The sequence below is a fragment of the Oncorhynchus nerka genome, linkage group LG15, assembly GCF_034236695.1.
Source record: "Oncorhynchus nerka isolate Pitt River linkage group LG15, Oner_Uvic_2.0, whole genome shotgun sequence".
NCBI lineage: Eukaryota > Metazoa > Chordata > Actinopteri > Salmoniformes > Salmonidae > Oncorhynchus > Oncorhynchus nerka.
The window spans coordinates 63,419,452-63,446,376 of NC_088410.1; the positions used below are offsets into that span (position 1 = coordinate 63,419,452).

The 26,925-nt window shown below is 43.1% G+C and overlaps 1 protein-coding gene across 4 annotated transcripts in view; it reads left to right on the top strand.

Moving 5' to 3' along the window:
* Positions 1 to 16,158: 16,158 nt before the first annotated feature.
* LOC115143100 (low-density lipoprotein receptor-related protein 1-like) overlaps positions 16,159 to 26,925 on the top strand; it is a 181,163-nt gene continuing 170,396 nt past the window's right edge. For all 4 annotated transcript variants that reach the window (XM_029683178.2, XM_029683180.2, XM_029683179.2 and 1 more), the window contains exon 1: positions 16,159 to 16,731. In XM_029683178.2, the coding sequence (XP_029539038.1) occupies positions 16,635 to 16,731 (97 nt within the window). In that variant the 5' untranslated portion in view covers positions 16,159 to 16,634. The remainder of the gene's footprint in view (positions 16,732 to 26,925) is intronic.

Consider the following 26,925-nt stretch of genomic DNA (forward strand, 5'->3'; position numbering starts at 1 on the left):
GTTGAATTGTGGTGCACCAGGCTATGGCCCGTGATGTGAACCGGTTGAATCGGCGATGGAGGCGCACCCTTTTCAAATCAAACAGTAATCTGCCCCAATCTGTCATGTTGTCAATACTGCAGCATGATGCATCGTTTAGAAACGTACAACATCTATTTTTGGGGGCTATCGGCCGAAACAAGGCACCTTGCTCACACTCGGGAGGCAGCACGGTTCCAAAAACGAAAGCAACCAACGCTAACCCAATTCACTTGGGGAAGGCCAAGGGAATAAATATAATCCTCTCAATGTTTTACAGCTGGTTGGTATATGCCATGTTTTATCACATCCACTAAGGGTCAGACTTGTGCCACATGTCACTGGGAATGCAAGTGTTTAAGCTTTGGGTTCTACAGATTTCTCTGACATCTTACCTCTCTCGGTTTCGGAAGTTGAAATGTACATTATACAATTGCAATAAAATAAACAAAAGAGATATTTAATTACCTCAAATTTTGCCTTGGGTATTAAACAAATGAGACCACTGTTCACCACAGTTTAACCGCACTGGCAGATTTTTCAAGAGCAACGCTGACATCTTTCATAGAATCCCATAAACCCTATGCAAAAGCTTGCTGCTTCTAACCATAGAAAATGAACTGTCACTCCAGGGAAAAGAGCGAGAGAAGAACAGACAGACTGAGAAGGACGAGAGGAGCCAAGCAAGACGTCCATTTAATTAACCTATTAGAGTGACACACTGCCCTGGCAATTTAATATTGTGTGTGTGTGTGTGTGTCAGAAGACTAAAAGCTTGAGAGAGACATTGGCCTCTCTCTCACTGCAGCATTGCTGCCTTTGCATGCTTATCAGCGTTTATGCATCTACTGCGATAGAGAGATAGTTACAGCCTGGTGGATAGAGGAGGGGAAGCGAGACAGAGGGAAGGGGAGAGAGAGAGACATACACACACACACACAGATAAAATAGATATGTAGAGACTACAGAGAGGGGGTTGCACAGTAGGAAAGTGAGCCGAAAGACCATGATTAAATATATATATATTTTTTCTACACTTTAGTCATTTAGCAGACACTTATCCAGAGTGCTTACAGTTAGTGTATTCATCTTAAAGGGATAGTTTGGGATTTTGGCAATGAAGCGCTTTATCTATGTCACATCTGCTCCGGCAGCGTAACGTCACCGGTTTACAAACCACTGGTCCTGGCAACCCATCATTACGCACACCTGGCAACCCATCATTACACACACCTGCGCCCCATCATCAGTTACACCTGGACTTCAATTACTACCTTGATTACTTACCATTTATCTAGCACTCTGTTCTGTCATTCATCAGGTAGTATTGTTTATGTTTCCTTGTTAGATGCTGCTCTTGGTTTGCATTAGGTCCATGGTCATTAAACTCACACTGCACTTGTTTCCCTACTCCCATTACAGAATACTACCTCACAAAATATGGAAGCAGCAGTAGAGAACTGTGTACCAGACAGTTGGCGAACAGGGACACCTACTCTGCCAACACCACGATCAGCTGGCGCAACTGTGTGTGACTATGGATGAGGTCCTCCACCTGAGAGGATTCACTTGCAAATAGCGGAGGGCCTTTTACCACGAGTCGTCCCAGCGAGCCAGTCCCCCAGCCTACCCAGCAGTCAGCCCAGGTCAGTGATGCCCAACTATCTCCCAGACATATGACGGGACTCCATCCAAATGTTGTGGCTTCCTACTCCAGTGCTCTCTCTTTTTCGCTCATCAGACTGGAGCCCCCACCACCGAGAGGTCCTTGGTTGCCCCGATCATTTCCCTACTGACTGGGCGAGCATTGGATTGGACTGTGGCAGTTTGAGAGAGGGGAGAAGAGGAGTTGGGTTCCTACGAGGGGTTCATGTCTCTATTCTTGGCGGTCTTCGACCATCCACTGGAGGGCAGAGAGAGAGGTGAGCGACTACTCCGGCAGGGTGCCCAGACCGCTGAGGAGTACGCCCTCACCTTCTGAACTGTGGCAGCCTCCAGCAAATGGCATCAGCCGGTGCTCCGCAACCTATTTCGAAGAGGACTGCGTGAGGAGGTCCAGACGGCGTTGGCGTGCCGGGATGACAACCCACGGAGATGGGTCAAACACCTCTCCACGACAGCACTGGAGACATTGCGTGTCACTTTTGCGGGCAGGAGGGGCTCCAGTGGTGTCTGGTGCATCTCAAGCCGAAGTCCACTAGGGCAGAGGGACAGCCCTGTGATTATCTATCTCTCCGGGTAGGCGTAAGTATTCCCTCATCGTTTTCCGCCAAATCCTTCTTGGTTTCTATTTCCCTGGCTGGCTGTCCCTCAGGTTGTCTCCACAGCTCTAGTGGACTCCGGTGCCGCAGGGAATTTTATCAACAGTCCCTCAACTCCTCTCTGAACATCACCACATATCTGCTCTCCTATCCTTTTCTGTTCCATGCCCTGGATAAACAACCATTGAGATCTGGCACCCTCATGCACGCACATCACATATACGTACCCACGGAGGTGAGGGATTGGCTGTTGACCTGGGCGCACGCATCCCTTGCCGCTGGACACCCACACTAGACAGACCATCTCCACTAAGTACTGGTGGCCCGACTTTTCCCAGGACGTTTCCCCGTAGCCTAGCAGCAGCCTTCCAGTGACTCAGCGGTCTTGGTCCCATCTGTCACGAGCATACAGTTTCACCACTTAAGGTTCTTGTGGACAGAATTTCTAAATCCTTCCGTTTTTCTCCCTCTCTCTGGCCTCTCTACCACCCTCCAGGTCGATTGAGGCACTGTTCCAGCAGGTCTTCCAACACAATGGCCTTCGGAGGACATCTTCGACGTGCCCACATTTCACTTCACTGGTGTGGAGAGCCTTCATAGAACCTGGGGGTCACGGTCAGCCTCACTTCCGGGTACCTGCCTCGCTCTAATAGGCAGGTGGAGATGATGAACCAGCAGTTGATGTTCCTGAGGAGTCACTGCCAGGACCGGCTGGGGGAGTGGGCCCCAATGCCTTCCCTGGGTGGAGTACACCCAGAATTCATTACATCACTCCTCCACCGGGCTGACTCCCTTCCAGTGTGTTCTGGGTTATCAGCCAGCCCTGTCTCCGTAGATCCCAAGCCAGACTGAAGCGCCTGCGGTGGACAAGTTATTCAGGTGCACAGAAGAGGTCTGGAACAATGCCCATGTGAGGTTCCAGGGGGCCGGCAGAAGGATGCAGGCAGATCGATAATGCAGTGAGGCTCCCGTGTTCCATCCTCGTTATCGCATCTCGCTCTCCACCAGGAACCACTCACTCCGTCGTCCCTGTTAGAAGCTGAGACCCCAGTTTGTGGGGCCTTTCAAGGTCTTCCGGAGAGTCAATGAGGTTACATATACACTACCGTTCATGAGTTTGGGGTCACTTGCTTTTGAAAGAAAATCACTTTTTTTCTTCATTTAAAATAATAACAAATTGATCAGAAATACAGTGTAGACTTTGTTAATGTTGTAAATGACTATTGTAGCTGGAAATGGCAGTTATTGTTTAATTTTTTTAATGGAATATCTACGGAGGCCCATTATCAGCAACCACTCCTGTGTTCCAATGGCACATTGTGTTAGCTAATCCAAGTTTATCATTTTAAAAGGCTAATTGAGCATTAGAAAGCCCTTTTGCAACTATGTTAGCACAGCTGTCCTGATTTTAAAGAAGCAACAAAACTGGCCTTGTTCTGGCAGCTTCATTTGAATTGTACCTGCAAAACACCAGTCTTAACATCAACAGTGAAGAGGCGACACCGGGATGCTGGCCTTCTAGGCAGAGTTCCTCTGTCCAGTGTCTGTTCTTTTTGCCCATCTTAATGTTTTTTTTATTGGCCAGTCTGAGATCTGGCTTTCTTTTCCTAGAAGGCCAGCATTTTGCGGGTACCACTTAATGACACTGACAGTTGAGGACTTTAAAAGTTCTTCATGTCTTAAAGTAATGATGGACTGTCGTTTCCTTTTGCTTATTTGAGCTGTATTTTACCAAATAGGGGCTATCTAATGTATGCCACGCATACCTTGTTACAACACAATTGATTGGCTCTAATGCAAAGCTGTCATCAAGGCAAAGGTTAGCTACACTTTTTTTTGGTTACTACATGATTCCATACGTGTTATTTCATAGTGTTGTCTTCACTATTATTCTACAATGTAGAAAATAATAAAAATAAAGAAAAACCCTTGAATGACTAAGTGTGTCCAAACTTTTGACTGGTACTGTGGGTCCTGGATGGCTGGAAGCTTGGCCCCAGTGATGTAATTGGCCTTACACACTACACTCTGTAGCGCCTTACGGTCAGATGCCGAGCAGTTGCCATACCAGGTGGTGATGCAACCGGTCAGGATGCTCTCGATGGTGCAGCTGTAGAACGTTTTGAGGATCTGGGGACCCATGCCAAATCTTTTCAGTCTCCTGAGGGGGAAAAGGTGTTGTCGTGCCCTCTTCACAACTGTCTTGGTGTGTTTGGACAATGATAGTTTGTTGGTGATGTGGACACCAAGGAACTTAACTCTCGACCCGCTCCATTACAGCCCCGTCGATGTAAATAGGGGCCTGTTCCTGTAGACCACGATCAACTCCTTTGTCTTGCTCATGTTGAGGGAGAGTTTCTTGTCCTGGCAACGCACTGCCAGGTCTCTGATCTCTTCCCTATAGGCTGTGTCATGGTTGTCTTGTGTCATCAGCAAACTTAATGATACAAGTCAGACATGCAAGTTAGTTCATAGCTCACACAAGTGTGTTCTGTGTAATCTAGGGGAAAACTAAATAATGGATACAGTTATGGTGGTAGCTAACTCATGTCTGAGTGTGACTAATACAGTGAACTTGGCGCAACAAACCTTATCGAAGTCAACGGCCTTAATCTAATTCAATCAGGAGCTACAGTCTACATCAGCAAACAACACAATTAGGGTTTCCACTAGTTCCCACAGCCACAAAGTCAAAATTGGTTATATTGTAAAAATTCTTGAAAACAAAAATGTGCTTTTTGGTCTTAATTTAATGTTCGTTAGGCATGGGGTTAGCACTATGGTTAATGTTAGGGTTATGTTTAAAATGAATTTTTAAGAAGATAAATTGCAGAAATAGGCAGCGGTTTTGACTTTGTGGCTACCTAGAATTAACTTGACCCGAGTTACTGCCCGGATGACACACTCATCAACAACAGTAATGTGTGTTATTTGAAAAGTGATTAAATATTGACTTACTTTTTGAAAATCTTCCTCTGATTTGTCATCCAAAGGGTCCCAGTGTAACGTTTGTCGTCTGGGGAAGGAGAGGAGGACCAAGGTGCAGCGTGGTAAGTGTTCATATTATTTAATGAATTATGCAACACTAGACAAAAAAAAAAAAACACGACAAAAACAGACAGTCCTGAAAGGTGAAACAAAAACACTAAACAGGAAACAACCACCCACAAAACACAATGGAAAACAGGCTACCGAAATATGGTTCTCAATCAGGGACAACGATTGACAGCTGCCTCTGATTGAGAACCATACCAGGCCAAACACAGAAATAGAAAATCATAGACAAACTAACATAGACAACCCACCCAACTCACGCCCTGACCATACTGAAACAAAATACAAAACAAAGGAACTAAGGTCCACTCGTTCAACATGCAGAGAAAGGAATTCAAAAATCTACCCCTAAACTTTGTTTCAAAAAGTCAAAATACGTTTCCATTTACTCCTCAGATACCCTAAAATGTAATCACACGATAATATTTCTTACGTAAAGAAGTGTGTTTGATAGGAAACCAATTTTAGCAGCTGCGTCCTGTCTTCATGGCCCGCTCAAACACGAATTTCCAAGACTGTGTAACTGAACTAAAACTGATATTTCTTATTCGTTTTTGAAGTTACAAGCCTGAAATCTTGAAAATAGACTGCTGACACCCTGTGGAAGCCATAGGAATTGCACCCAGGAAGCTCATTTTCAATATGACCTTTTACTTGCCCTTCTAAGAGGATAGTCTCTCCAAAAAAATAATCTGTTTAGTTTTTCTTCGGATTTTCTTCTACCATATCTATTGTGTTATATTCTCCTACATTATTTTAACATTTCCACAAACTTCAAAGTGTTTTCTTTCCAATGATACCAATTATATCAGGGCAGTAGCAACAGGCATTTTACTTCGTGCATGTCATTCAGGCGGAAATTGGGAAAAAAAGGGGCCTAGCCCTAAGACGTTTTAAACATCCCCGGTTTGATAAAATAGCAGATTAATGACCCAGCTAAGCAGAGACAAGCTGTAGAGTCATTATGTTTGTGAAGTGCATTATCAACTTTGTTAGAATAGCATAACATGTTTTACTGATTGATGCTGACCAAAAATCGTATTCAAAGGTCTCTCCCAGTCCCTTGAGAAATCTAATGCAATAGTAACTTCAACCTATTTCAAATGGCTTTACTTTTGTTGTTGTTCCTTCGTCTTGTTTCACAACCATCCTGATTGGTTTCAAGTGCAACGCAGGGTAAGCATTTCCAATCTGTAGGGAGTTGTAATAATTACACCCAAAGGTTTTCACTAAGTGGCCTCTTTGGCAGTCAGACCACTTCAGAACTTTCCATGGATGATATTTTTTTTGGCTCGGGTGACATTATTTCTCAATCTGAGCAGCAGCACATCCCAGTAAGCAATATTACGTGGAAAATACGTATTTTAACCAGACGTTGACATCACATGCATTTCAGGTGCTGAATGAAAGGATAGAAGACATCATTCTGAAAATATATTTTTCAGAAGTTGAAATCGGGTGCATTTTAGGTGACGAATGAAAGTTACAAATAATTTACAGACATTGAAAATCCATATTTCTTGGTAATTGATTCTACGTCCAGATTTCCTATACATTAAATTAAGTAAACATTATATACCACATACGAAAGTATATGGACACCCCTTCACATTAGTGGATTCGGCTACTTCAGCCACACCCATTGCTGACGGATGTATAAAATCGAACACACCGCCATGCAATCTCCATAGACAAACATTGGCAGTAGAATGGCCTTACTGCAGATCTCAGTGACTTTCAACATGGCACCGTCATAGGATGACACTTTTTCAACAAGTCGGTTCGTCAAATTTCTGCCCTGCTAAAGCTGCTCTGGTCAACTGTAAGTGCTGTTATTGTGAAGTGAAAATGTCTAGGAGGAACAACGGCTCAGCCGCAAAGTGATAGGTCAAACAAGCTCACAGAAAGGACCTCCAAGTCTGAAGAAAGAAGATCGTAAAAATCGTCTGTCCTCGGTTGGAACACTCACTACCGAGTTCCAAACTGCCAGCACAAGAACTGTTCGTCGGGAGCTTCAAGGAATGGGGTTCCATGGCCGAGCAGCCGCACACAAGCCTAAGATCACCATGCACAATGCCAACCGTTGGCTGGAGTGATGTAAAGCTCGCTGCCATTGGACTCTGGAGCAGTGAAAACGCATTCTCTGGAGTGATGAATCACGCTTCACCATCAGACAAATCGGGGTTTGGAGGATGCGTGGAAAACGCTACCTGCCCCAATGCATAGTGCCAACTGTAAAGTTTGATGGAAGATTAATGGTCTGGGGCTGTTTTTCATGGATCGGGCTAGGCCCCTTAGTTCCAGTGAAGGGAAATCTTAATGCTACAGCATACAATGACATTCTAGATGATTCTGTGCTTCCAACTTTGTGGCAACAGTTTGGGGAAGGCCTTTTCCTGTTTCAGCATGACAATGCCCCCGTGCACAAAGTGAGGTCCATGTAGAAATGGTTTGTCGAGATCGGTGTGGAAGAACTTAAATGGCCTGCACAGAGCCCTGCGCAAGCGGCAGGTAGCCTACTGGTTAGAGCGTTGGGCCAGTAACTGAAAGTTGCTGGAGGGATTCCCCGAGCTGACAAGGTAAAAATCTGTCATTCTGCCCCTGAGCAAGGCAGTTAACCCACTGTTCCCCGGGTGCCAAATATGTGGATGTCGATTAAGGCAGCCCCCCGCACCTCTCTGATTCAGAGGGGTTGGGTTAAATGTAGAAGACACATTTCAGTTGAATACATTCAGTTGGACAACTAACTAGGCATTTCCCTTTCCTCAACCCCATCGAACATCTTTTGGATGAATTGGAACGCCGACTGCGAGCCAGGCTTAATCGCCCCTCACGGCCTGACCTCACTAATGCACTTGTGGCTGAATGGAAGCAAGTCCCCACAGCAATGTTCCAACATCTAGGGGAAAGCCTACCCAGAAGAGTGGAGGATGTTATAGTAGCAAAGGGGGACCAACTGCCAAGTCATATGTTTGACGAGCAGGCGTGAAATCACACCTCTTAATTGGAAAGAGGAGCCAACTGAAGATTGCAACAAAACATTTATTATTGCTCCCATCTATCACATGCATTTATGTTAGCTTTTCCAAGAGTTTTACAACTGGAAGTTATGGTGTTCATTGCAGTCAAACACATGGAATAAACCGACACAACACTTCAACTACAATAACATTCTGAGTAACGGCTACAGATATTATTTTCTTGCTATGATTGTGATATGTTGTTTATCTACCTTAGTTGAATGCACAGACTGTAAGTCACTCTGGATAAGCGCTTCTGCTGAATGACCAAAATGTAAATGTAAAAACAAACACTTTCAAAGCACGCTGGGTATTATTCTAATAAGCGCTGCCCCCAAACAAGTCCAAATTTGTCCGGTGCGGACCAGATCCAAATCTAAACAAATCATAGACGTCTAGGCTATGTTTCACAAGTTTGAACATCACAGTAGCACAGTAGAACACAGAAGAGTACAGCACAGTATGGTACAGGACAGTATAGTTTTATTCAGTAGAGTACAGTACAGTAGAGTACAGTAGTTTAATTCAGTACAGTAGTGTACAGTAGGGTACAATACAGAACACTTTACTTTACTGTTCTCTACTGTATTTTACTGTACTATACACTTCTTTACTGTACTGTGTGCTGTACTCAAGGCCGTTCCGGACCAAATCTGAACCAATTAGAGATGTCTATTTTTGGGCTAAATCCAGCTCGGTCCGGACTGCACCAAAAAAATACCAAAAGACGTCACCTGAAGTCAAATGCTTAGTGAGATGTTTGTGATTATTCACTTGTGTCAGACAAAAACAAAACACAGTACAGTCATGACTTAAATGTATTCAAATGACATCTAGGTCATTACACAAAATTAGTGCCTTTTGCGTCCCTTTCATATTTCAAGTTGAAATTGTGCCACAACATTGTATTTTAAAAGCCTGTTACATTAAATAAAGTGCCATTTAATATAGACCACATGAATAATTCAGTCAATCTGATTATTAATGTCCCTCCATGCACCCTCTGTGACTTCTATGAAGATTTTAACCCACTTAAGCCCCATATTTCTTCAAGTTTTCACCATCACTGTAAAACCTTAGTTATTTTTTTGCTTTGAAAAAGTCATTTCAGAAGATTCATATTTATTTGATGTGATTAGTGATATATTGATGTCAGTCCCTCACTTTAAGGTCAACCCTGTATCTTGAACTGAACTCTTGTTTTAATATGGTGAAAATGAAACATTTAACATCTAATAATCAAAACATAGTGTAAAAGCAGGTGAGCTGGTTGTACTCTTTTTGGCAATTTTCTTGTTCTTTTGTGGCGTAAAACTGAGCCGGTTGACCATAACACGTCAACCCTGTTACACATAGATAAAAATGTTTAAACAATTTATACTTTTTGGTGAAGCTTGCATTCAATTGCCGCTCACTATTGCACACAACAAGGGTATTTATAGCTGATTTAAGATTACATTGTCAACCCTGTTACGGTCAACTCTGTTACTTTATTTGGCACTTAATAGACACTTAGTAATTTTGGGGGGGTTAAAATGAGGTTATATCAAAAAAACATTATGACTAAGTTAGACTTCTCAAAAGGCACCAAACTGATGGAACGACCCGTCTATGTAACACAAGTGTGGACAGTACAGAGTGTATTTCAACAGAGTACAGTTTAATTCAGTTGCGTACAGTACAGTAGATTACAGTTGAGTTTAATTCAGTAGAGTATAGTAGGATACAATACAGTACTTTATATTGTACTCTACCCTACTGTGCTGTACTCTACTCTACTATACAGAACTATACTCTAATTTACTGTACTGTATCCTACTTTGCTCTACTGTACTGTACTGTACTGAACTATACTATACTTTTATTTTATTTTCTGTACTGTATACTGTATGCTGTGCTTTACAAACTTGTGAAACTTAGACTTCTATGATTGGTTCAGATTTGGTTCGGTCCGACCTGCTTGTCAAAACTGACACACACGCATACTTTTTAATTTTTTTTTTATTTCACCTTTATTTAACCAGGTAGGCTAGTTGAGAACAAGTTCTCATTTGCAACTGCGACCTGGCCAAGATAAAGCATAGCAGTGTGAACAGACAACACAGAGTTACACATGGAATAAACAATTAACAAGTCAATAACACAGTAGAGAAAAAAAAAGAAAAAAAGGGGGAGTCTATATACAATGTGTGCAAAAGGCATGAGGTAGGCGAATAATTACAATTTTGCAGATTAACACTGGAGTGATAAATGATCAGATGGTCATGTACAGGTAGAGATATTGGTGTGCAAAAGAGCAGAAAAGTAAATAAATAAAACAGTATGGGGATGAGGTAGGTGAAAATGGGTGGGCTATTTACCAATAGACTATGTACAGCTGCAGCGATCGGTTAGCTGCTCAGATAGCTGATGTTTGAAGTTGGTGAGGGAGATAAAAGTCTCCAACTTTAGCGATTTTTGCAATTCGTTCCAGTCACAGGCAGCAGAGTACTGGAACGAAAGGCGGCCAAATGAGGTGTTGGCTTTAGGGATGATCAATGAGATACGCCTGCTGGAGCGCGTGCTACGGATGGGTGTTGCCATCGTGACCAGTGAACTGAGATAAGGCGGAGCTTTACCTAGCATGGACTTGTAGATGACCTGGAGCCAGTGGGTCTGGCGACGAATATGTAGCGAGGGCCAGCCGACTAGAGCATACAAGTCGCAGTGGTGGGTGGTATAAGGTGCTTTAGTGACAAAACGGATGGCACTGTGATAGACTGCATCCAGTTTGCTGAGTAGAGTGTTGGAAGCCATTTTGTAGATGACATCGCCGAAGTCGAGGATCGGTAGGATAGTCAGTTTTACTAGGGTAAGCTTGGCGGCGTGAGTGAAGGAGGCTTTGTTGCGGAATAGAAAGCCGACTCTTGATTTGATTTTCGATTGGAGATGTTTGATATGAGTCTGGAAGGAGAGTTTGCAGTCTAGCCAGACACCTAGGTACTTATAGATGTCCACATATTCAAGGTCGGAACCATCCAGCGTGGTGATGCTAGTCGGGCATGCGGGTGCAGGCAGCGATCGGTTGAAAAGCATGCATTTGGTTTTACTAGCGTTTAAGAGCAGTTGGAGGAAGGAGTGTTGTATGGCATTGAAGCTCGTTTGGAGGTTAGATAGCACAGTGTCCAATGACGGGCCGAAAGTATATAGAATGGTGTCGTCTGCGTAGAGGTGGATCAGGGAATCGCCCGCAGCAAGAGCAACATCATTGATATATACAGAGAAAAGAGTCGGCCCGAGAATTGAACCCTGTGGCACCCCCATAGAGACTGCCAGAGGACCGGACAGCATGCCCTCCGATTTGACACACTGAACTCTGTCTGCAAAGTAATTGGTGAACCAGGCAAGGCAGTCATCCGAAAAACCGAGGCTACTGAGTCTGCCGATAAGAATATGGTGATTGACAGAGTCGAAGGCCTTGGCAAGGTCGATGAAGACGGCTGCACAGTACTGTCTTTTATCGATGGCGGTTATGATATCGTTTAGTACCTTGAGTGTGGCTGAGGTGCACCCGTGACCGGCTCGGAAACCAGATTGCACAGCGGAGAAGGTACGGTGGGATTCGAGATGGTCAGTGACCTGTTTGTTGACTTGGCTTTCGAAGACCTTAGATAGGCAGGGCAGGATGGATATAGGTCTGTAACAGTTTGGGTCCAGGGTGTCTCCCCTTTTGAAGAGGGGGATGACTGCGGCAGCTTTCCAATCCTTGGGGATCTCGGACGATATGAAAGAGAGGTTGAACAGGCTGGTAATAGGGGTTGCGACAATGGCGGCGGATAGTTTCAGAAATAGAGGGTCCAGATTGTCAAGCCCAGCTGATTTGTACGGGTCCAGGTTTTGGAGCTCTTTCAGAACATCTGCTATCTGGATTTGGGTAAAGGAGAACCTGGAGAGGCTTGGGCGAGGAGCTGCGGGGGGGCGGAGCTGTTGGCTGAGGTTGGAGTAGCCAGGCGGAAGGCATGGCCAGCCGTTGAGAAATGCTTATTGAAGTTTTCGATAATCATGGATTTATCGGTGGTGACCGTGTTACCTAGCCTCAGTGCAGTGGGCAGCTGGGAGGAGGTGCTCTTGTTCTCCATGGACTTCACAGTGTCCCAGAACTTTTTGGAGTTGGAGCTACAGGATGCAAACTTCTGCCTGAAGAAGCTGGCCTTAGCTTTCCTGACTGACTGCGTGTATTGGTTCCTGACATCCCTGAACAGTTGCCTATCACGGGGACTATTCGATGCTATTGCAGTCCGCCACAGGATGTTTTTGTGCTGGTCGAGGGCAGTCAGGTCTGGAGTGAACCAAGGGCTGTATCTGTTCTTAGTTCTGCATTTTTTTTAACGGAGCATGCTTATCTAAAATGGAGAGGAAGTTACTTTTAAAGAATGACCAGGCATCCTCAACTGACGGGATGAGGTCAATGTCCTTCCAGGATACCCGGGCCAGGTCGATTAGGAAGGCCTGCTCACAGAAGTGTTTTAGGGAGCGTTTGACAGTGATGAGGGGTGGTCGTTTGACTGCGGCTCCGTAGCGGATACAGGCAATGAGGCAGTGATCGCTGAGATCCTGGTTGAAGACAGCGGAGGTGTATTTGGAGGGCCAGTTGGTCAGGATGACGTCTATGAGGGTGCCCTTGTTTACAGAGTTAGGGTTGTACCTGGTGGATTCCTTGATGATTTGTGTGAGATTGAGGGCATCTAGCTTAGATTGTAGGACTGCCGGGGTGTTAGGTCACCTAACAGAACAAACTCTGAAGCTAGATGGGGGGCGATCAATTCACAAATGGTGTCCAGGGCACAGCTGGGAGCTGAGGGGGGTCGGTAGCAGGCGGCAACAGTGAGAGACTTATTTCTGGAGAGAGTAATTTTCAAAATTAGTAGTTCGAACTGTTTGGGTATGGACCTGGAAAGTATGACATTACTTTGCAGGCTATCTCTGCAGTAGACTGCAACTCCTCCCCCTTTGGCAGTTCTATCTTGACGGAAGATGTTATAGTTGGGTATGGAAATCTCAGAATTTTTGGTGGCCTTCCTGAGCCAGGATTCAGACACAGCAAGGACATCAGGGTTAGCAGAGTGTGCTAAAGCAGTGAGTAAAACAAACTTAGGGAGGAGCCTTCTGATGTTGACATGCATGAAACCAAGGCTTTTTCGATCACAGAAGTCAACAAATGAGGGTGCCTGGGGACATGCAGGGCCTGGGTTTACCTCCACATCACCCGCGGAACAGAGAAGGAGTAGTATGAGGGTGCGGCTAAAGGCTATCAAAACTGGTCGCCTAGAGCGTTGGGGACAGAGAATGAGAGGAGCAGGTTTCTGAGCGTGGTAGAATATATTCAGGGCATAATGCGCTGACAGGGGTATGGTGGGGTGCGGGTACAGCGGAGGTAAGCCCAGGCCCCGGGTGATGATGAGAGAGGTTGTATCTCTGGACATGCTGGTTGTAATGGGTGAGGTCACCGCATGTGTGGGAGGTGGGACAAAGGAGTTATCAGGGGTATGAAGAGTGGAACTAGGGGGTCCATTGTGAACTAAAACAATGATAACTAACCTGAACAAGAGTATACAAGGCATATTGACATTTGAGAGAGACATACAGCGAGGCATACAGTAATCACAGGTGTTGAATTGGGAAAGCTAGCTAAAACAGTAGGTTAGACAACAACAGCTAATTAGCTGTAAAATGGCGTTGACTAGGCAACGGGGCCAGCAGATAAAACAAACAAGCAGAATGGAGTACCGTGATTAATGGACAGTCCAGCGTGCATCAGCTATGTGGCCAAGAGATCAGTGTCCAGGGGGCAGCGGTGGATGGGGCAGGGAAGCTGGACTGGCGAGTGTTATCCAGGTTTAAAAAAACTAACAATGACTAAATAGCTTGTAGTTAGTTAGCTGGTTAGCTTCTGGAGGTTCTTGAGTGTGTTCTAAAAAATTAAAAATAATAGCGATTCCGTATCACATTGGGTGAGGCAGGTTTCCGGAAGGTATAAACAAATTAAAAATCAAAAAGAGATAGAAAGTAAATATGGGTGTTTGGGACGCGGCGATGCATACGGTTAGCAGGCCTGTGCTAGCAAGCTAACAGTTCGTAGATAGCTAGATAGCTAGTTGTGAAGATCCAGCTGAAAAATGTTCCATTTGCGGTGGGAATCCGGGGAAGAATCCGGGGATGAAAAAATAAATAGGTCCGTTATGCTCTGGTTAGAGTCGCGTTGTTCGGACTGGCGAGAGCTTTCCGGGCTGAAGGTTAGCTGATGACCGGTTAGCTGAAGACCGCTAGCATGGCTAGTGGTTAGCTGGCTAGCTTCAGTTGAGCTTCAGTTGAGGGGTTCCGGTTCCGAAGTAAATATAAATACTTTAGGAAAAATAGCTACATTGGGTGAGGCGGGTTGCAGGAGAGTATTTGGAAGCTTAGGTTTAGCAAAAAGTTTTTAAAGAGATATGCGAAGAAAAATACATAAAAAAACGAAAAAGATATATACAGGGGACACTACACGACAGGACGACTTACTGCTACGCCATCTTGGATATACACACAGACACAGATGCACAGACAAACACACAGGCACACACAAACACACAGGCACACACAAACACACAGGCACAGACAAACACACAGGCACACACAAACACACAGGCACACACAAACACACAGGCACACACAAACATACCTGTTCCTGTTTGAAAGAGCGTTCTTTGTTTTCAACAAAAAGCGTTAACTTAACTTTTTTTTTAACTTTATCTAAATATTTTATTTTCATCCAAATATCAGATGGTTACTGTTGTTTGTTTTATTAAGCATTAACATGATGATTTGAGTGGAGTAAGAACTACAATGTCAAATCATCTAACTATGTTACATTTATTTTTCCTCAAATAAAGGCTTACTTTTTCCAAAACTTTGTAAATTAGTTAAATTGTTGCTGAAAAACAAATGGCAAACACTGTGACAACCAACCCCATACTGTGTGACAACCCCGTGATGGGGCTGGTTGTCACAAGTCGACAGTGTGTTTAACGGTGTTTAACTACATGTTGGAATAAGATATTACCCAACACCTTGGTCTTTCTCCTAATAATGAAAATTGTATTGTAAAATATACTCCTGAGAAATACCATCAAGCCCAGTCTCTCCTACATAAACATAGTGATAAGGTGAGCTTTTCAACACCTTCCACACTTCGTTTTCTTTACTCATCATTTTGATTTACTATGGGATGTTTCATCCCCATCCCAGGAGAAAATGGTCCTGAAACTTTGCAAATAAATTCTCACTCTAGATATAGGATTATGCTAACAATTCTGAAGTATGCACCTTTACCCAGACATAAATATAACAAAATTATGTAATGTTTTTTCATACATTTATTTGTCCGCTTTCGCACAATCTAGGCTGCCACTGTAGGCCTTTCTAGCTAGCCTATCCTGTACGAAACATGGGCAAATATCAATATTTCAGCAGATTCTGTGGACAAATTTGGCATTCGAAACAGGCTTTGGATGAGGAGATGACGACGCCACTAGCATTTGAAAGAAAAATAATCATATCCATCTAAGACAACTGAAAATGGGTAGCACTATTATCAACATACCCTCTTCGCGCTCTGGTTTGATTCGTGGAGCTTGTCACCGAAAATAATTTGCCCAATCGTCGCCTGGCGCGCAGGATGCTCGGTGGACAGAAATGTGGCCAGCCATTGGTGTTGGTGACGTCACACACATCAGCCCGCTGATTTAAGGGAATGAGGCTCAATACCGACTCAATCTGCGTTACCACCAGCAACAGAGGTGGTGGGGTTGGGGAGAGAAATTGCTATTACTTTTTTTATTTTCTGCTGTGGTTGTCAGAACTGTGTCGCCGGCTGTCACGGAGAACAAAGAAAAAGACACCCCTGTATGGTTTGGGCACATCATAGGCGCCGTCTCTCCCGTTTCTTCTTCATCTCTGCATGCGTGTGCTGCAACCCAGAAAGGCTAGCTAACAGATAATTCCAGCTACATGTTATCCATGCATCAAAGGAACCCGTAGCATTCCCGGGGTTGGAGAAGCCTTGGCTTTAGCTCTGATAGAGTACACAGTTTTCATTCTCGTTGCGAGCACAAAGCCCTTGCAGCTCCGTTGCGCATCGACAGAGCATCGCTCAGGCACGGAAACATTTCGCAGGCTGACTGCGAACTCTCGCTTGACAGGACCAAAAAGCGGTGGTGGATGAGTTTTATTTCGTTTATCTTGTTTTTATCTCTTTTATGAAACAATGTTTCGCGCCACAGCGAACACGCTGGCGGTTGGGTTGTTTTTCTTGGGATTTTTGCACAGTTTGGAGGTAATCGTTCCAGCCAGAGCCATTGACGGTAAGCCGCACTGATAACCTTCGCTAATTCTATTTTATGCGCCGTCCTTACTGTCCTTTCTTGAACCATTCAGCAAAAAAATACCTTTGACCCGGTTTAGGGCTATTTGCAAGAATAATTTCTGCCAATGTTTGCCCGGTGCGCTGCTGCATGGAATACACATTAGCTCTCAAGTGATTGTTAGGCTATGTGGCTATTTGATTTAGCACAGGGCAAGTAAAACCAGTCTCTTATTTGTGTACCAGCCATTGGAATTCACATCTGTTGTCAATTGCCATATCTACGTTGAATAGGTTAATCTTGTTATTTGGTTGCGACTGTTATATTCGGTGAATAGGTAGGCAATTCACAGAAAACGATGTGATACATTGTCACATCTACATTCATGTAGTGAGGTCTTTGGCTACAAAATGTAACCAGTCAGTATGTAGCCATTCATTTTTACATAAGATATGAATATGAGTGTTTAGGCTACAATGTTGCAACTTCCTTCAGGGTCGTTCCATTTGATTTCAATCACTTTCTGACCCCACCCCTTTTGGTTTGAACGAAACTTTCCATACAGATTTGCCGAAGGTAGAAATGGTCAGAAAGTGACATCTTGGACCTGAATGCCAAGACGCTCAAAGTTGACCCATTTTCCATACCCCACCATACCATGAGAAATTCAATTCTTCATCATTGGAAAAGATAAACGGTTGAGGTTGATCATTTAAAAGCTAACAGGGTTGTCAAACTATTTAGTTTTCTTTACCTTAAAATAGCCTGTCTAAACTAGTATACTTAGCTTGTTAAACAAAAAAAAAATCACATGTAGTTTAGACTCTAGTTGACATAATCTGAGTTGTTTGGGTTGTGCCCACCATCAGTTGACACCGCATACTCTTGAATACAGGGTGGGAATACAATTGCAATTTCAACTTTCAGATGGTATCACAAATATGGTTGGAGGTCCACACATCAGGTTGACTTGAATGGGAATATCAGTTCTTATACATTATACTGTCAATATTCGATAGAAATCTAGATAATGGAACAGACATTCACATTTTAAGTTGACATTTGACGGCAGGTGGACCAACGCCCGTCTTTGTGAAAGTAAATTGGAAGTAAAAATTTACATTTTAAATTATGTGCCAGTTAAATTGCAATGGTTTGAAGGGATAGGTCCATTATAAGAATTATATTTCTATAATTGAAATGGAATCCACCCTGTATTCAAGAGTATGGTTTGTCTCAACCGATGTTGGGCACAACACAAACACCTCTGATGATATAAATGAGGGTTTTAGCTACAATATAAGTGGAAATTGAAGAAAGAAAAAATCAGCGATTACGTATTTTCAGATAATTGATGTTAAACAAAATCTCGCAGTATCACTTTTTCTACTTACCCAGAGTCAGAGAAATTCATGGATACCATTTATATGTGTCTGCTTGCAGTTTAGTGATGATTGAAGTTATCATATCGTTAGCTTAGCACAATTGCTAGAAGTCTGCCGGTACAGTAGCCAGCACCTCTTAAAAGCAGAGAAATGGACTTTCTAACAGCACTAAAGCTGCGTGGTTGGCCCCAAAATTTGTCAAAGATTCCAGTCACCCAAGTCAGACTCTTCTTTCTGCTACTGCACGACAAGCAGTACCGGAGGGCGAAGTCTACGTCCAAAAGGCTCCTTAACAGCCTCTACCCCCAAGCCATAAGACTGCTGAACAATTAATCAAATGGCCACCTAAACTATTTACATTGTTTTTACATTGCTGCTACTCATCTATGCATAGTCTATTTACCCCCTACATACATATGCAAATGATCTCGAGTAACCTGTACCCCTGCACATTGACTCGGTACCGGTACCCCCTGTATATAGCCTCGTTATTGTGTTATTTTTTAAATTTTATTTGTCCTTTCGTTTATTTAGTAAATATTTTCTAAACTCTATTTCTTGAACTGCATTGTTGGTTAAGTGCTTGTAAGTAAGCATTTCAGGTCTACACCTGTTGTATTTGGCATATGTGACGAATTAACATTTTATTTGGTAATTTATAGTCTTACAACGCTATACATATGATTTTATGATTTGTATTATTATTATTAGGATCGCCAATGGCGACAGCTAGTCTTCCTGGGGTCCGACACGTGACGGAAAATACCTTGCAGACAAAAATACTAATACTTATCATTTCATTAACAAATGCATTTAGACTTGTAAGTAAACACTAAATACAAAGTCATTGCTATTTTATGCATTCGTCATTAATGTTACTGATAATCATAAGAAACAATATTCTGTCCACTTCTTCATTCTTTCCTTGTTGCATAGAGATCGCAACGTTGCGGAGATACAATGTTGTGATCTCTATGCGAATTCTGGGAAAGAATGAGGAAGTGGATAGAATTTTGTTTCTTATGATTGTCACTCAGTAACTTTAACAAATGTATAAAATATTGACTACTATGTATAGCTTTGTGAGAGTAAATGACCAACCACATAGCTTCCAGCAAATGTGCTAATATGTTAACTTTCATAATCTCCAAACTCCACGCAGAGACACAAAAATTGTACCCATGAGTTTGTCTGACTCTGAGTAAGTAGACAAAATACTAAATCTTAATCTCGCAGTACCCGTTTAGTTTAATGGTTAAAAACATGCCAACATGCTATACATAATAAAAAAAAAAAAAAATAGTTTGACACTGTTGGTAAGCTTTTAAATCATATCAAACTCAACTATTCATATTTTCCAGTGATGAAGATGTACATGAATGTCTCATGTTATAGTGGGGTGTGCAAAATGGGTCCACTTTGAGCACCTCTAACTCCTGATTGTTTTGGCATTCAGGCCCAAAATGTCACTTTCTGACCACCTCTACCATGGACAAATGCTGTATGTATGGAAAGTTGCACTCAAATCAAAAGGTGTGTGTGTGGTCAAAAAGTGATTTGAAATCAAATGGAATGACCCTTCAAACATCTACTGGCATCTACTTTCAGCTCATTACTGAATCAAATACATATTGCATTAAATGTCATTAAAAAGGCTACATTGCATGAAAGGCATGTAGCCTAATACTTTCTCCAATTTCATGAAGGCTACTGTAATGTACTGTGTAGCCCATGTATTTTGCAGAATTACACAAAATACAAGGCCTGCTTATTTCATGAACCCGCTCCGTTTCTTTTCCCCAGAACCACCACCGCTGCTGCTTTCCTAAAGAAAGCGTAGAGTTTAAAAGCCTCTGTCTTCCAAGCTACTCCTCATCCTGTCTTTATATTTCATTCATTTTAACATGCTGATGACTGTGTAATGTTAACTAAATAAGATGAGTGGGATGTCATGCAATTGGTGTTTGCACAATCTAAGCAGCTCAACAATCTAAGCAGCTCAACAATCTAAGCAGCTCAACAATCTAAGCAGCTCAACAATCTAAGCAGCTCAACAATCTAAGCAGCTCAACAATCTAAGCAGCTCAACAATCTATCTCAATGCATTTGGTTGAGCATGAGACCTTCTGGAAGATTAGGCCTTCTAGACTAATTAACAAAAATAATAGTGATTTGTCAACTGAAGGAGTTTGCAACTGCCCATCTAGGCTGCTCAAGTGTTGCGCATGCCTTCTGTGCTGCACATACCTTTTTATGTCTTATCAAATAATAGCTATTAAGTTCTGGTGAGTTTGTGGTAGCGCTCTTATGTCATCTAGTCAGAATGTGGAAGGTGCCACACAACAGGCGGCTCCCAACCTCAACTGGATACCCCAAATGACCAAATCTGGAACTTCTGGAAACAATTACCTGTGCACGCCTCTGAGCATTTTGGTGACACATTTTTTAAAACGCCCTTTTCCAGACTTTCAGAAACATTCTTCAGTTAGCCAGTTGCAGTTAGTCCCAGTCATAGCTGCTAAAATATGTTTTGAGTTTGTGGGGTGGGTTGCTTTTTAAAAATGAATGAATTATTATTTTTGCGCACTGGCATAGTTGTGCAGACACATGTTTGGGATTTCCACACACAGGGACTACTTTTTTTGCATGGTCTTGGGGTGGAATAGCCTTTTTATAAAAGCATTTCATGCAATTCTACATTATTTACATAATAGAGGACATAAGCAGAATATTTTTTAACATCACAAAAATGGCCTTATGCAGGCTACTGTGCAACTTGCTATTCAGGTAGGATGCAATTATTAACTTTTTTTGTAGTATTTAATTTGTTTTATTATTCTTGTATATCCTTATTGTAGGCCCTTATTGTAGGCCTATGTATTAATCTAAATCAGTTCTTTAAATATGCAAAATGTGCTTTGTTTCATTCTGTTGAGACATTTTTCATTGGATAAATTAAGTTCAACCTGTCTTTTTAATCGTGTGCTCTGTATTTAGTTTGCTTATACATACATACGTTTTGGGGGGGGGGGGGCAATTTTAAGTTCCAATTGTAACGTTGTGTTTGCAGCTATAATGTCCTGCTCGTATTTTCCTTCTAATCAATGGCTTGACTGACTATTGATATTACCCTATTGAAGTTCAGAAACTTTTGTAAAGGTGTGGCTATTAACCTATTTTACTGCGGGCCTATGATATGAAGGTGATGTGCTCCAATTAACTCTGACAGTTGAACTTGAGGTGAAAAACAATGTTTTAGGCCTACCAGAGTTACTCCTATAATCTAACAATATAATGCTTATCTTTTATTTAAAAAATATTCGTCTAGAATTGCGAATTAGCCTCCTGTGTGTCTATCTGTATAGCAGACACTGTAGCCCTGTGTTTCCCAAACTCTGTCCTCTGGACCCCAAGGGGTGCACATTTTTGCACTAACACTACACAGCTGATTTAAATGATCAAAGCTTGATGATTAGTTCAGAATTTGAATCATCTGTGTAGTGCTAGGACAAAAACATGCACCCCTTGGGGTCCTGAGGACCGAGTTAGGCTACTGAGCAGGGTTTCCCAGTCTGACAAGGATACATAAGTGCTTGTTGGTGTCGTAGAATGCCGCCGGCATACCTTGATCTCTCCTGGGGCTAGGCCTAAGCTTCTTTAAAAGAAAATAGTTCACATATTAATATCATACGGTGGATGCCTATGCATTTATCGCTCAAATCCCTAACAGTTGAACCGTGAGGCGGACAATTATTGATTTAGGAAAGTAAACGAATACGCTATAAAGTTTTGCACATTGAAAAACAAGGAATAGTGTTTTTGTAATTTGTTATAGGCTGTTTTTAAGGACATGTAAATGTCTCATTTGGCCAATATCCATAGTTTGATGGTGCTGGCTGCGTGGGTGGACACCCTAATGGGTTACGCACCCAATGATGAACGGTACATTTCTCAAATGTCAGATAAATCAAAATCTTCCCAGTCGCTTGTCCGGTGACAAATTCTCCTGACAGAAACCCGTGTGTGTTTATTAGAGGTCGATCGATTATGATTTTTCAACGCCGATACAGATTGTTGGGAGGACAAAAAAAGCCGATACCGATTAATTGGGCTATTTTTAAAATGTATTTGTAATAATGACAAATGCAACAATACTGAATGAACACTTATTTTAACTTAATATAATACGTCAATAAAATCAATTTAGCCTCAAATAAATAATGAAACGTTTAAATAATGCAAAAACAAAGTGTTGGAGAAGAAAGTAAAAGTGCAATATGTGCCATGTAAGAAAGCTAACGTTTAAGTTCCTTGCTCAGAACATGAGAACATTTGAAAGATGGTGGTTCCTTTTAACATGAGTATTCAAAATTCCAATCTAAGAACTTTTAGGTTGTAGTTATTGTAGGAATTATAGGACTATTTGTATTTCATATACCTTTGACTATTGGATGTTCTTATAGGCACTTTAGTGTTGCCAGTAACAGTATAGCTTCCGTTCCTCTCCTCGCTCCTCCCTGGGCTCGAACCAGGAACACAACGACAACAGCCACCCTCGAAGCAGCATTACCATGCAGAACAAGGGGAACAACTACTCCAAGTCTCAGAGCGAGTTACGTTTGAAATGCTATTAACGCGCACCCCGCTAACTAGCTAGCCCTTTCACATCGGTTACACCAGCCTAATCTCGGGAGTTGATAGGCTTGAAGTCATAAACCGCACAATGCTTGACTCACAACGAAGAGCTCCTGGCAAAACCCACGAAAGTGCTGTTTGAATGCTTACGAGCCTGCTGCTGCCTACCACCGCTCAGTCAGACTGCTCTATCAAATCATAGACTTAGTTATAACATAATAAAACACAGAAATACGAGCCTTAGATCATTAATATGGTCTAATCCAGAAACTATCATCTCGAAAACAAGATGTTTATTCTTTCACTGAAATACAGAACCGTTCCATATTTTATCTAAGGGGTGGCATCCATTAGTCTAAATATTCCTGTTACATTGCACAACCTTCAATGTTATGTCATAATTACGTAAAATTCTGGCAAATTAGTTCGCAATGAGCCAGGCGGCCCAAACTGTTGCATATACCCTGACTGTGTGCAATGAATGGTAGAGAAGTGACAAAATTTCACCTGGTTATTGCCTGCTAACCTGGATTTCTTTTAGCTAAATATGCAGGTTTAAAAATATATACTTCTGTGTATTGATTTTAAGAAAGGCATTGGTGTTTCTGGCTAGGTACACGTTGGAGCAACGACAGTCCTTTTTCGTGAATGCGCACCTCATTGATTATATGCAACGCAGGACACACTAGATAACTACACATGGTTGATATTACTAGTTTAACTAGTGATTATGATTAAGTTTAATGCTAGCTAGCAACTTACCTTTGCTTCTTACTGCATTCGCGTAACAGGCGGGCTCCTCGTGAGGCAGGTGGTTAGAGCGTTGGACAAGTTAACCGTAAGGTTGCAAGATTGAATCCCTGAGCCGACAAGGTAAAAATCTGTCGTTCTGCCCCTGAACAAGACCGTTAACCCACCGTTCCTCGGCCGTCATTGAAAATAAGAATGTGTTCTTAACTGACTTGCCTACTTAAATAAAGGTGTAAATTCTTTTTTTTTAAACGGCAAAATCGGCGTCCAAAAATACCGATTTCCGATTGTTATGAAAACTTGAAATCGGCCCTAATATTAATCGGCCATTCCAATTAATCGGTCAACTTCTAGTATGTACAGAATTAACAGTGGGCATATGCTCGTGTCTAGGAGGGTTGCCAATTAAAATGGGCTTGACTATGTGGGGCACAACGGACCTGAGACCGTTTAGATTTACAGGTCAAATGTAAGTAGTAGATTCACTGAGTGGTCAAAACATTAAGAACACTTGCTCTTTCCATGACAGGCTGACCAGGGGAATCCAGGTGAAAGCTATGATCCCTTTATTGATGTCACTTGTTAAATCCACATCAGTCAGTGTAGATAAAGGGTTAGGAGACCGGTTAAAGGATGATTTTTAAGCCTTGAGACATGGATTGTGTATGTGGGCAATTCAGAGGGTGAATGGGCAAGACGCAACATGTAAGTGTTCTACAACATCCGCAGAGTACGACCCTGCCTCACACAGGAAGCGGCGCAGGTCCTAATCCAGGCACTTGTCATCTCCCGTCTGGATTACTGCAACTCGCTGTTGGCTGGGCTCCCTGCCTGTGCCATTAAACCCCTACAACTCATCCAGAACGCCGCAGCCCGTCTGGTGTTCAACCTTCCCAAGTTCTCTCACGTCACCCCGCTCCTCCGCTCTCTCCACTGGCTTCCAGTTGAAGCTCGCATCCGCTACAAGACCATGGTGCTTGCCTACGGAGCTGTGAGGGGAACGGCACCTCAGTACCTCCAGGCTCTGATCAGGCCCTACACCCAAACAAGGGCACTGCGTTCATCCACCTCTGGCCTGCTCGCCTCCCTACCACTGAGGAAGTACAGTTCCCGCGCAGCCCAGTCAAAACTGTTCGCTGCTCTGGCCCCCCAATGGTGGAACAAACTCCCTCACGACGCCAGGACAGCGGAGTCAATCACCACCTTCCGGAGACACCTGAAACCCCACCTCTTTCAGGAATACCTAGGATAGGATAAAGTAATCCTTCTCACCCCCCTTAAAAGATTTAGATGCACTATTGTAAAGTGGCTGTTCCACTGGATGTCTTAAGGTGAACGCACCAATTTGTAAGTCGCTCTGGATAAGAGCGTCTGCTAAATGACTTAAATGTAAATGTAAGTGCCTTTGAACGGGTATGGTATTTTTTATTTAACCTTTTTAACTAGGCAAGAACAAATTCTTGTTTACAATAACTGCCTACACCGGCCAAACCCAGACGACGCTGGGCCAATTGTGCGCCGCCCTATGGGACTCTCAATCACGGCCGGTTGTGATACAGCCTGGGTTCTAACCAGGGTGTCTGCAGTGATGTGTCTAGCACTGAGTCGCAGTGCCTTAGGCTGCTGCACCACTCGGGAGCCTGAGTAGTAGGAAGGTGCCGTAGTTTGTGTCAAAGGGGGATACCAAGTCAGTTGTTCAACTTAAATGTGTCTTCCACATTTAACCCAACCCCTCTGAATCAGAGAGGTGCGGGGGGCTGCCTTAATCGACATCCACGTCATCGGGGGAACAGTGGGTTAACTGCCTTGCTCAGGAACAACAGACTTTTACCTTGTCAGCTCAGGGATTCCATCCACCAACCTTTCGGCTACTGGCCCAACGTTCCTACCCGCCAGAACTGCAACGCTGCTGTGTCTTTCACGCTCAACAGTTTCTCCATGTGTCTCAAGACTGGTCCACCACCCAAAGGACATCCAGCCAACTTGACACAACTGTGGGGAAGCATTGGAGTCAACATGGGCCAGCATCCCTGTGGAATGCCTTCGATACATTGTAGAGTCCGTACCCAAATTAATTGAGGCTGTTCTGAGGGGTGCGCAACTCCATATTAGGAAGGTGTTCCTAATGTTTGGAATACTTGGTGTATGCCTCTGGTATGGAGAGGCAAGACCCATATTAATAAGATCACATTTGATTGGTCTCATTCCCCTAAAGTGCAGTTTGGATGGTGTGGTGGTGCACAGTGGGTGGAGACTTGAAATCGGCCCTAATATTAATCGGCCATTCCAACTTTGAAATGAGGATTACACATTAAACTGCAACAGAGAAGTGGGAAGAGGAAGAACCATCAGACCATTGCTTCTTTGATGTGACCGCAATCCCCTGTTAACAATAAGGGGATCTGTAATAATTATTTTCCAAATAAGAGACCTCCATTTACCGCATGACTGTGATTCTGTACAGTCTGTACCTACAGTGCAGTAGGCCAGGCATGACAGTTAAAGCTACTTAGATTGCTGCTGCTGCTGAGGGAAACATTTTAGAGGGGATTATAATGAAATCCTTTAGTGTCTTCTCACGGGACCAAACGCAAGCATACAGGCAGTGTGGGATGCACAACCTTGTTCTCACTTTGACTTACCTACCATCCCTAAGACCGTTTTCACCCCTTTTCGTCCATCATCCACTGTAGACACCCATGAATGTAGTGTGTAAGAGACTGAGGGATGATGATTCAATAGCAGTTGTGGCATCGTAACCATTACCATACAACTGTTGCACAATACAACTCAACCGAAACCGTAATGAGATGGATCGGACCCACTGTCTGACCACAAGATAAGTCATTTACCCTAAATGTAATTGGTAGGTTGGAGATCTAATAGTCTGTACCAAGCATTCATTCACACAACCTGAATGCATGCTGCATTTACCCAACCCCGCTGAATCAGAAAGGTGCAGGGGGCTGCCTTAATCAATGACTACATCAGCACCCAGGGAAAAGTTGTTGGCAGTTAACTGCCTTGCTCAAGGGCAGGAAAGCAGATTTTTCCACCTTGTCAGTTTGGGGATTTGAACCAGCAACCTTTCAGTTATTGGTCCAATGTTCTTAACCGCTAGGCTACGTAACAGCATTAGAGGAAGTGAGGGCAAAACATTTTTATCATTTCAGTATGTTATCATTCTCAGTGAGCAAGAGTTGAGTTTACAAAATTTATTTATTGCATCTCCCCTGGCACGCACCAGACTTCGCACATTGAAAACACATTACAACCGTAGTTTATTGATTCCATCTCCTATGAAAAACACGTGCAGTTTTGCCTGCTTTTAGTGATGTTACATCATCAACCAGTGTGTCTAGGTCGATCTCATTTGGTCCACAAACATCACCAGTCCAGTACACTTCACTCCCTCTGTCCCTGG